Source organism: Pygoscelis adeliae, unplaced genomic scaffold, assembly GCF_000699105.1.
Source record: "Pygoscelis adeliae isolate BGI_AS28 unplaced genomic scaffold, ASM69910v1 Scaffold159, whole genome shotgun sequence".
In the NCBI taxonomy this organism is placed as follows: domain Eukaryota; kingdom Metazoa; phylum Chordata; class Aves; order Sphenisciformes; family Spheniscidae; genus Pygoscelis; species Pygoscelis adeliae.
The window spans coordinates 1052980-1062954 of NW_008825562.1; the positions used below are offsets into that span (position 1 = coordinate 1052980).

Genomic DNA, 9975 nt, shown 5'->3' on the forward strand with positions numbered 1-9975 from the left:
ACAACTTAACACTTGCATAAATAGCGTGGCTTCTCTTACAGAAGTCCCAAATACGCTTTCATCTTATTTGCACAGTGAAGAGAGCAGGGATGAGGTACAAATAAGGCTGCTCTCTTGAGTACCTAAAGATATTTCTAGCCTCAGCAGAACCAATTCCTCACTCAAAATTAAAGCCAGCAAAATTTAGTAAGATTATTCTCCTATGTAATGGATGAAGCCTTTCCCTGATTACAGTTTTGTTCTTCCCTCGCAAACCCATGGCAGTCATTGATACACCTGGCTGTCCACTCACACCGCCTCAACTTAAAACACACCTGAATCCTGTCCCTTTTCTTCCTCGGAGGTAAATCCTTCTTCATGTCAGTTTTATACACCATTTGTGTACATCATGTCCAGAATGGAAAAAAAAAAAATCTACTTTCCCATTCAACCCATCCACTCGATTATATCATCAGAGGCTAGTGACTTTATCTCAGGGCAAAACTATCTTTCAGAAGGTATCTGATTCAAGCAACATACCACTACTCTGATCCTTGTTGCTGCTGGACTGTAATCACTCTCTCAAGAAACAAAAGCATATGACTGCATACAAAGTCAAATATTAATATAACGTACTTTTTCCACAAAATGTAACAATAAAAGCCTACTCTAGTGATTCTAGAGTGAAAAGAACATGCAACGAAAATAGTTGTCCTGTTCAATCCAATTTTGAGCTCATTTCACTTTGATTTTTTTAAATTATGCGTATCTTCCAGAACAGAGTGTTCTCTGCTAGAGCAAAATTCAAATTTGTGTCCTCAGCTTCTAATAGAAGCACTTTCCTGTGTGATTTTTAAATCACTTCCCTGCAGCCATCTTCAAGCAGCCTTCCTAGCTACTTTAGTTAGGAAATAGTAAAGGTAGTATAAACATAAACAAACATCCTGTTTATATGAAGAAGTTCATTTATATTAATTCTGTGCAAAGAAGCATGAGTTTGTTTCCAATAACACCATAAAACAAAAGAAGACATCATATTTGGTTACCATTTGCTAAGATATACATGGTCACTTTTAATACAAGTACACTTCAAGTTATTCAGTATTGCATTCTGTCATTCTTTTAAATAATTGTCACTTTCAGTAACTTTTTAATGCCTCATACATTACAAATTTAACATCTTTCCCACGTGCATTCTAACTTAGTTTTCAGTGACAAAAAACCCCCACGGTTGTCAGGCTGATCAGCCCAAGGCTCTGCTGCACTATACTCGATGAAAGGAACACGAGGTGGGAACACGTACATACTGACTTAGTTTTACCACTCTCTGTGAAAAACCTTGCACAGGTTAAATAAAGTTTGCAACTAGTATTCTATTCAATAAGAAAAGTCAAGTAAGTTTTAAGCGTCCGCTACACTGCTGCTCTTGAAAATCCATCAGAGAACTGAGCTAAAGTGAGTCGATTCAAAGTTAAAACAAATAAGTGCAACAGAAGTAAACAATTAAAAGTAAACACTGTCATATTATCTGGTTTTGCTGCTACTGCATTTATATAGTGAGATACAATCCAGTGCTATTGGCTTTGAAACGTACCTGTTTCAAGTTATCAGGTTTGTAAGTAGAAATATGTTCTTTTAAAGCAAAAAGCACAGGCATAATGAACAAACTCTACAGTCCTAAAGAGGGTTTGTGTGCTCAAAAGCTTGTCGGATCTTTCCAAAAAGACTGGACAATTTCCAAATTTTTAAACTATTTTCACATTAATTCAGAAATTCTCTTGGGATCGTTTGCATCATAACCACCAATATTCTGGATGCTTCAACACAGAAAAAAAAAAAACCCAACCCTGTGATCTTTCACTCAAAAGGTGAGCAGAATAGAGGTTACACCAACAGGTCCTGCTTGCAGAACACCACTGTTACGGCACCTCTCCCCAAAGGGATGGCCCAAGCAACACCCCGAATCACACCCCTCACGGAAAACATGGGAATTCCCGGCTCCTGTCAGCGACCACCCCCGGTGCGTTACCACAGCGAGGCCCTCAGCGCGCCGCACGCCCCCCTCCAGCTGCCACCTCCCTCCCCCAAAGAGCACCCAAAAACCCTCACGGAAGCTCAAGGGATTTTTATAAAAGATCCTTTAATTCCTGAAAGCCCGGCACCCCCCACGCCCGGCCGCACGCCCCTCCGCCCCAGATTCTCTACTTGGGAAGCAGTAAGGCGGCATCCGAGCCTCCTCCTCCCCCGCCTTCCTCCTCGTCCGCAGGCCGTCCCCTGCCCTCCTCCCAGCCCCACAGCTCGCTCACCAGCTTGGGCTTGTTCCGGCTCTCCTCTTCCCGCGGCGCGCCCACTTCGCTTCGGGTTCATCCTGCCAGAGCTCAGGGGCTCCTCGCCGCCGCCAGCGCCCGGAGCCGCCTGACCCTCCATCCTCCCACCGGCTCTGCGCCCCAGCAGAAACCCCCTCTCTCACCGGGGCTGTATCCTCAAGGCCCCATAGGACCGACACGCACCACCGGGCGTCTCCCCGTCCCCTCCCAGCCGCAGCTGGCGCAGTTCCTGGTCCTGCTGCCCCGCCGCCTCCTCCCAATCCACCGCCTCAGAGACGCCGAACGCCTCCACGCATGCGCGCCGCCCGGCCGGCGTTATCGCGCATGTGCCAGCGCGCTGCGCATGCGCTGTTTAGGAAAGCGGAGGCAGCGGTACGCCGCCCGAAGGGCGGGAGCTGAGGAGGGTTGGCGGTGCCTCTCCAGGAAATGGCGGAACTCGGGGGTTTTGAACAGAAACGCCCACTGGAAAGGTGAAGTGTGAAACAGAACTGGCCGGCCCTGGCCTTGGCAGCACAGAGCTGGCGTGTAGGTGGATTTATCCCAGCTGAGTCGTTCCTCAAAACGGGTTGCTGGGAGGAGAAAAGGCCGAGACTGGTGCTTGGCCGTCTGCTTTCAGACGGAGTTGGCTGGTCCGTGGGAGGGCGGAGAGCTGAGGCGGCCGGAGCCGGCTGTGGTAGTTCGGGCTTTCGAGAAAGCGGGACGGCCGGCGATGGCCGTGGCAGTACGTTTTTTCGAGAAAAGCCTCGTCTCCGTCTGATCCGCTTCACGCAGCAGGAGCTGGGCCCCATGTGCGGAGTGCCCAGACACTTCACACACGGAAGGTTTCCTCATGAGGTGGCTCTGACTTACGATGTGTCCCTGTATTTTATTTTGGAAACGCACGAGACACAAGGGATAACTGTGATGTTTTAACTAAAATTGAGCTATCGTTACCACAAACAAAAGACTTAAATTTTTTTTCTCTCAAATTTGAGAACTCTAGTTCCCAATATCTGAGTCATCTACATGTGCTCATGGTTCACAACAGTGAAAGAAATTGCTTCAGCCTTTTATTTCAACCAGTTGCTGGATTAGAGAATCCCTTTGGCAGAGCCTCACTGTATAAACTGAACATCTCTCAGCATGGATGTGTTGGTGTGGATAGTGGAAACAAGGATCACATGCCTGATTATTAGAGGCCTCATGTTGACAGATGTCTTCATATTAATATAATTGTTATTTTAAAAAGAGAAGAATACAGATTTTATGTTGTTATAGCTGAAGCTATGCTTGTTAAATTATACTGAGAAAACAGTCATGAAAACAATCATCATCTGTTGTTTTGGTGGGACAAGGGCAATGCACAAATCTTTGGAGTCCAAATTGAGATACAAACGTATTACTTGGTTGCCCTCTAGAAAAGGGTCCCAACTCAGCACTGCTTCCACAGTGGGCTTGTTCTTTTTCAAAAGGCAAGCAAGACCAGTACAGTGAATTTTCCCATCTGTGTCTAATACGCACGTAGTTAAAGCATGCCTGAGATTCAAGTAGCTGTCTGCATTTTTTGTGACTCTCTGAGGCTTACCTGAGTACTGGATGAAACTTAATTTTTTTTTAAATTCAACAGTGGAAACCTGTTGATAAAATCTGACAATGCCAGCTTTCAAATAAAATGACAGCTCAAAAACTTGTAGGGGTCTTAAAATTGAAGTAGAATCTTTGCAGCAGAAGTTAGTAGGTTATAAAATAGACCAGCTCTGTCAAGCTGCTCAGTTCTAAACTTTCCTTTGGGATGCACCTCTTCTTTTTATTACAAGTTTTCCTTTTATTTCATTTTGCTGATTTTAACAGTAAATATTTGGGCATAGTTTATGCTATCTTAACCACACATAACTTAGAAATTATGAAATTAATCAAGTATTCATTAATTTAATCACTTACTTGCAGTGACAGGCAATGTAATGTTATTTCCAACTACGTCAGTTTATAATTTATAGTGCATCATTCTACAGCAACAGTTTAACAATTTGCCAGTTTCAGTTAAAAAGAAATGCTCAGATCTGTTTTTTTCTTCTCTTCAGCTAGCCCTAATGGCTGTTCTGTTTTTCTGTGCTGTCTTTATTTGTCTGTATTAAGCAGCACCCATAACTGGAGCAGAAAGGTCAGTCATTCCAGAGTCGGAGAAAATAATTTCTAACTGGCTGACGTCTCTGCACAAATGTAAGAGTTTTTAATCCAAACTCTGTAGCACTATTTGTTCAGCATAACTCTTAAGTACTCAAGAGCTTTTTTTATTTGAATTTTCAGAATTTGCCACAATACTACTCATACTTCTTTAGCCAAGTCTTCTTCAGTAAAGCTTTTACATTGGACTGACGTCTAAGATTCAACAGCAGCAGGCAGAACATTACAAAAATATTTTGCAGTATGACTGAAAACAAGTGCACATGGCAAAACTCAAGAAAATTGAGCAAATGTATGTTCAGGCATTGAGTTAATTTAGTTTTTGATGGTGTAAAACTCTGATCACATTAATGATCTTAAAACAGGAAAAAAGCACTGAAGTCATGTTTAGGGACTATGCACATTACATTGAGAAGAAAACACAAAACATTTACTATTTTTAGTGCCGGTACGCAATAATAACAGTACATTGTCTAAGTGATGGAGAAAAGATGTGCAACCATCAGGCTATAGCTACATCATGTGATGAAAGAGCTACCCCACAAGTACTCTTAGTTCCTCTTTTCCTCCTACCGTTTGCCTGCTCTCCTGGGACAAATGGCTGGTTGGTTAGCAGAGTTGCCACTGTTTTTTTAACTCTGACTTACAAATATTTTGCAAGTCTCCACATAGAGTGCTCAGCTGTGACATAAAATTGTTGTTTGAGTTGTACAAAACATTGCTACAGGATTTTCTGGAGACGTGCTTTTGAATAGATTACTATGAATCAAGCATCATTAGATCTACTTCACAGCCTCCTCAAGAGAAGTTAAAGCCTACTATGTTGTTTTTTAAAATGTTTTTAGTCGTACTTCAGCATTTTAGTTTTTTTTTTTCTCCCCAGTTTCCAGGACCAAGAAACAAATATTCTATGTATGAACCGAAGACCTATGACCATATAAACTCTGCAGGCAATTCTAAGCAAAAGGAGTGAGCTGAAATAATGCAACTATCCCAATTAGGAAAATTTAAATGGAAAAGCCCCTTCACACCAAAACAAAAAACCAGAAAACCACAACTCTGCTTAAGGCAACCAGAAAAACCTCAGATCATTTTGGCAGTCAGTTTGCAATGCAGTATTTTGGTTGGTCTCTGAGAGCAACATAGTGGCCTGAGGGTGGAAACTAGTAGTTGTACAAACCGTTCTTAACTTGGCTTCATCCCTGAAGAATATGTATTTTAAAACTATGCATTTTACAAAAATAATTTCACAACATTAAAAATATGTAACTACGAAAGGCCACTGCTATGTAGATGCTAACATTTCTCCTTGTGGTTTTGCCTGTAATCTCAGTCACATTCAGTCACATAACCACAACAGCTAACAGTGACAGAAAACTGCAAATGTACATCTGTAAAAAAAAAAAAGTCACACAATTATCTTACAGCAAAATGATCATAGACTGATAGACATGAGATATTTTGAGCTTCCCCAGAACATGTACTATTTTATATCTGAATTTGAACAAAACAGACCTTTGAAGGTGACTGGCTGATCCAGTAAGAACTTACCCCTCTAGCACCCTCCCTCTACACATATTAAAAAAACAATTGTGCAAGGTTCCAGAAGACACATGCTCCAAGTATATCTGAAAGAGAAAAGGGTTCTGGGCTTCAGAGATTTTATAAATTCAGTGATAGAATTTCCATTTGCCAGAGAAGGCACAGGCTTCTGCTCAGTAACAGTAGTTCTGTTAGCTGTAGTCAACTGGTCACCAAACCAGCTATTTCAGTCTTTGAGAAATGTGCTATTCTCCAGGTTTCTAGTATTGAAGCAAGTTGGCAAGGTTGAAATCTTTGTCCTAATTGCACTGGGGAGGAAAAAAAAAAAGAAAAAAGGAATTGTTCTGTATACTACCACGAGAGAAAACATACAGTATTTAACCACAAACAGGAAGCATGCTGCTAAGTAGTACATTCCTCGTCTTTTCATCCAACAATTCTATATCATTAGCACAACCACTCTACTGCAGAAAACATACCACAATCCTTTCACTACTCCTGTCGAGCTGTAAACTTTCTTCAAATTGTCTTGTGTCTCTTCCCGATCAGAATCATCACCACAGTCAGTTTTTACTCTCCTACCCCTTTTTGCAGCTTTAGTTGGAATCTATTTATGTGTAGGAATTTAAAAAATCCCCAAATTTATCTTCAGAAGGAAGTCAGTCCAAGATTGTTTACAGTGCATGAGAATGTGGTAAATAATAAAAAGAAAATGACAGTGTATATAGCTTATCTGAACAGGTAGGGAAATAGGATTAGAAGTAATAACTACTAAGCCATCAAAATCAATGAAGAGCATTATTTGCATACGAATAGATATTCCCTATTGACAAAATAACCTCACTTTCTAAAAAATACTCTCTTTACTTAATAAATATGAATTATTTGCAAACCTAAAGCCAGAGAAAATCCACTCACTGATAAGATAATTCCAGGAAATATTTGTTTGCTAAAGCTTTATTTAATCTAAAACAATAATTTCCTGGCCTGTTAGAGGCAATAATTGTACATTCTATAGTGTTTCTGTAAATTAAGTCACAAGAAGTTACTATCATATTTACACAAAATTTATGTTAGTGATTTGAAGGTACATTAAAATATCCTATATCAGCCATTAAAACAAAGTGACATTTCATGTTACAATCATGAACAGTATCACAAATGTTAAAAGCACAGCTAATTCTGAACATTTCTATAAATGGATAAGGATTACAGCTTCAGCAAGGTTAATGTTCTATGGCTACAGCTGCGTTTTGTTTTTAACCAGCTGTGAGATGGCTGCAAAAGAGTTCACTAATAGGCTATATACTTTTCAATTTTAAGTCAACTTACACATTTCGCCTGTACTTATTTATAGGAAGAGGAAGCTGACAGCTTCCCACCTATTGTTTAAAAAAAAGTTTTCATGTTGCATAAGTTAGAAAAGTAATTATCTCTCTAGTCACAGCAGACCTATAGTTCAACTTTCCTTACTATGTCTAGCTCTAATTTAAAACCTAATGCACTAGAGCTAGATGAGGTATATCATTATTAAATGATACATTAAAAGTATGGAGTCTACTTGTGTCAAGGCACTTTCTTCATTAAAGATCCAGAAATAAACTGAATAATAGTTTTAATCCGAACAACTCTTTAGGGATTTTAATTTATTCCAGGCCATGCTCCCCTAATACTTAGGAATCAAAACATCAATAAGCTTTTGAGGTTTATATTTTCCAATGTGTTACTTTTTCTGTTACAAGCATTTTCGCTTTTTGAAGCAGTTAACTAATTCAGGTGAGCTGTGTTTTCACCACTTTCTGTATTTTGACCACTTAGTTTATGATTCTAGATCACAACTAGGTTTATCTTCTCCAAATGATTTTTTACTTTCAGGTTTTAACAGAACAGTAAGAAAACAGCATTTATGCCCCGTTCATGTCTTCTAGAAACAGCACATGTATGAAAAAATTGCACAGGATTACTTCAGAGGATGATGTTAAAAAATAAGTACGAAGAAATCCCTTTTCTTGATTTTGGGCTTTTCCCACAGGAAAAACGAATCAAAGCAAAACAGATAGCTGATATATGAAGTAGCCAATATACATGGCAATTAGTTTAATAATGGATTATTTTTTTCCCCTTTGCTTTTAAAATACCGATCTGTAGTCTTACCTGGTACAAGATGTGGTTATTAGTGCAACTGTTATCTAAACTTTGCATCTAGCGGTAATTTCTCAATATTGCTGGCAAGCAAAATGCCTATGGCCTGTTTTTTTCATAGAATAATCCTAATAGTATCATACAGAACTTCTTGGGTCAGTACTTCCATTTTTTCACAACATTTTATGTGCTGGGACACAACTACTCTATGTGAATAAAAGGCAGTTATGTCTCATAATACCGAGTTTTCTTTCCAGCCTGAAAGAACCGGAGATTATCTATAGAGAGAGAGAAAAAATGTAATATTGCCACTAAATACTATGTCTCAGTTTTCAAACATACATTTAATATTACTCATATGTTCTACCTTCCCATTTTTAACAATATAGTAATCTTTTTGATTTAGAGTCAAATCCCAACAGTTATTGTGGATTTAAATGGAGTATTCAAGGTCTTCGTAAAAGCTACTAAATTTTTACACTTTTCCTGTCATCTCCAGTATTTTATACACCAAGCACCTATGTACTATCTGTATCTGACAATGTAATTAAGAGAGCATGTTCTATCATTGTCTGCAGTCCACAGAAGGCAACAGAAAAGATGTTTCTTCAGAATGTGGCATTTTTTTCCCCTCTAAAGCTACTGGGGGATTCTGTTGTCTGTTCTGCACACCTCCCTACAAACCGATGGTTGCGTTGCATGGCTTACCATGCTGTGGTATGTTCCCCAAATTGTTTAGAAAATGTCTTTTGATGTTCCTATCTCACAGCACAATTTACTTCTCAAACATAACTAAACAGTTCAATATAAACTCCTTTTATTTACTACATGGGTTCCCTTGACCATATTCAGCACTAGAGACCTTTCTAATTATCTTGCTTTTCTACATCTTCACTGCTTTTCACAAAAACTAAATACCCTACTGCAGCCATTCTCTAGCAGATCCCTCACACATGCCTCGTAATTATCCAGGGCTGGTCAGAACAGGACAGAACAGAACTGGTTATTTAATGGTCAGGCTGCACTATGTGGTAACTTTCCTACTTTGTTTATTTTGTCTACAAAGAAAGCTGTATCATGGGCAAATAGTGTTTATTATTTCTGTAAGTGATATGAAAGCTTAGTAAATAAGAATTCTACGGTACAGGGAATTAATAATTATTAGTGGAATAGCTTTAAATGTATCTCATCATAGCCCATAGTCCAGTAAGTAGGTTTCTGGGTGGAATTAATTAAAGGAGTTCATTTTGATGGAAATATACACATGTTCAAGGCATTAGTAGATGCTAATGAAGAGCTTCCAAGCAGATGGACAAAAATAGGCCTGATTAAAGCTAAAGATCATGTTAAGGAATCTTTGCTCAAGTTGTTCAATGGAAGCATCAGGTAAAAACTTCTGGAATTTTCACCCATAGTAATTGCCTGTCCAGCATATTAATAATAGTTTCACTTGCTAGAAAAGGACTGATTTTTTTTTTTTTAAACTGTTCTTGTCTTTGGGTGTAGCATGTATCCTTTATTGGTGGTATATACACTGTATGGAGGGATTACCATCACCAGGTCTGCATCAAGTTTTTTTTCATAGCTATGCTAACTCCACTAAAGACCATTTTTGGGGAGAATTGTGGGATGCATTTTAAAAGTGTGTCCTTTTACATGAGCTAACAGTGGGATTATTTAAACAGCTTCTTTAAAGGGAGGTAACCTAGTTATATCATGCAATTATTTAGTAGGTAAACTAATACTACTTTATTATATAATTTCTTCATGGTATTTAAAGGATTTACTTAGCTAAATATCTTGAAAAGCAGGCTTTGCAAAT

General features: G+C 39.1%; 1 protein-coding gene and 1 long non-coding RNA gene across 2 annotated transcripts in view; both read right to left on the minus strand.

Moving 5' to 3' along the window:
- Positions 1 to 2484, minus strand: part of DIAPH2 (diaphanous-related formin 2) — a 260532-nt gene extending 258048 nt beyond the window's left edge. Inside the window, 2 exon segments of the mRNA XM_009332394.1 lie at positions 2286 to 2315; positions 2317 to 2484. Coding sequence (XP_009330669.1) covers positions 2286 to 2315; positions 2317 to 2406 — 120 coding nt within the window. The 5' untranslated portion in view covers positions 2407 to 2484.
- Positions 2485 to 4410: 1926 nt separating this feature from the next.
- The window catches only part of LOC103923952, a 16408-nt gene continuing 10843 nt past the window's right edge, over positions 4411 to 9975 (minus strand). Inside the window, exon 2 of the long non-coding RNA XR_663955.1 lies at positions 4411 to 5860. This is a non-coding gene — a long non-coding RNA (uncharacterized LOC103923952). The remainder of the gene's footprint in view (positions 5861 to 9975) is intronic.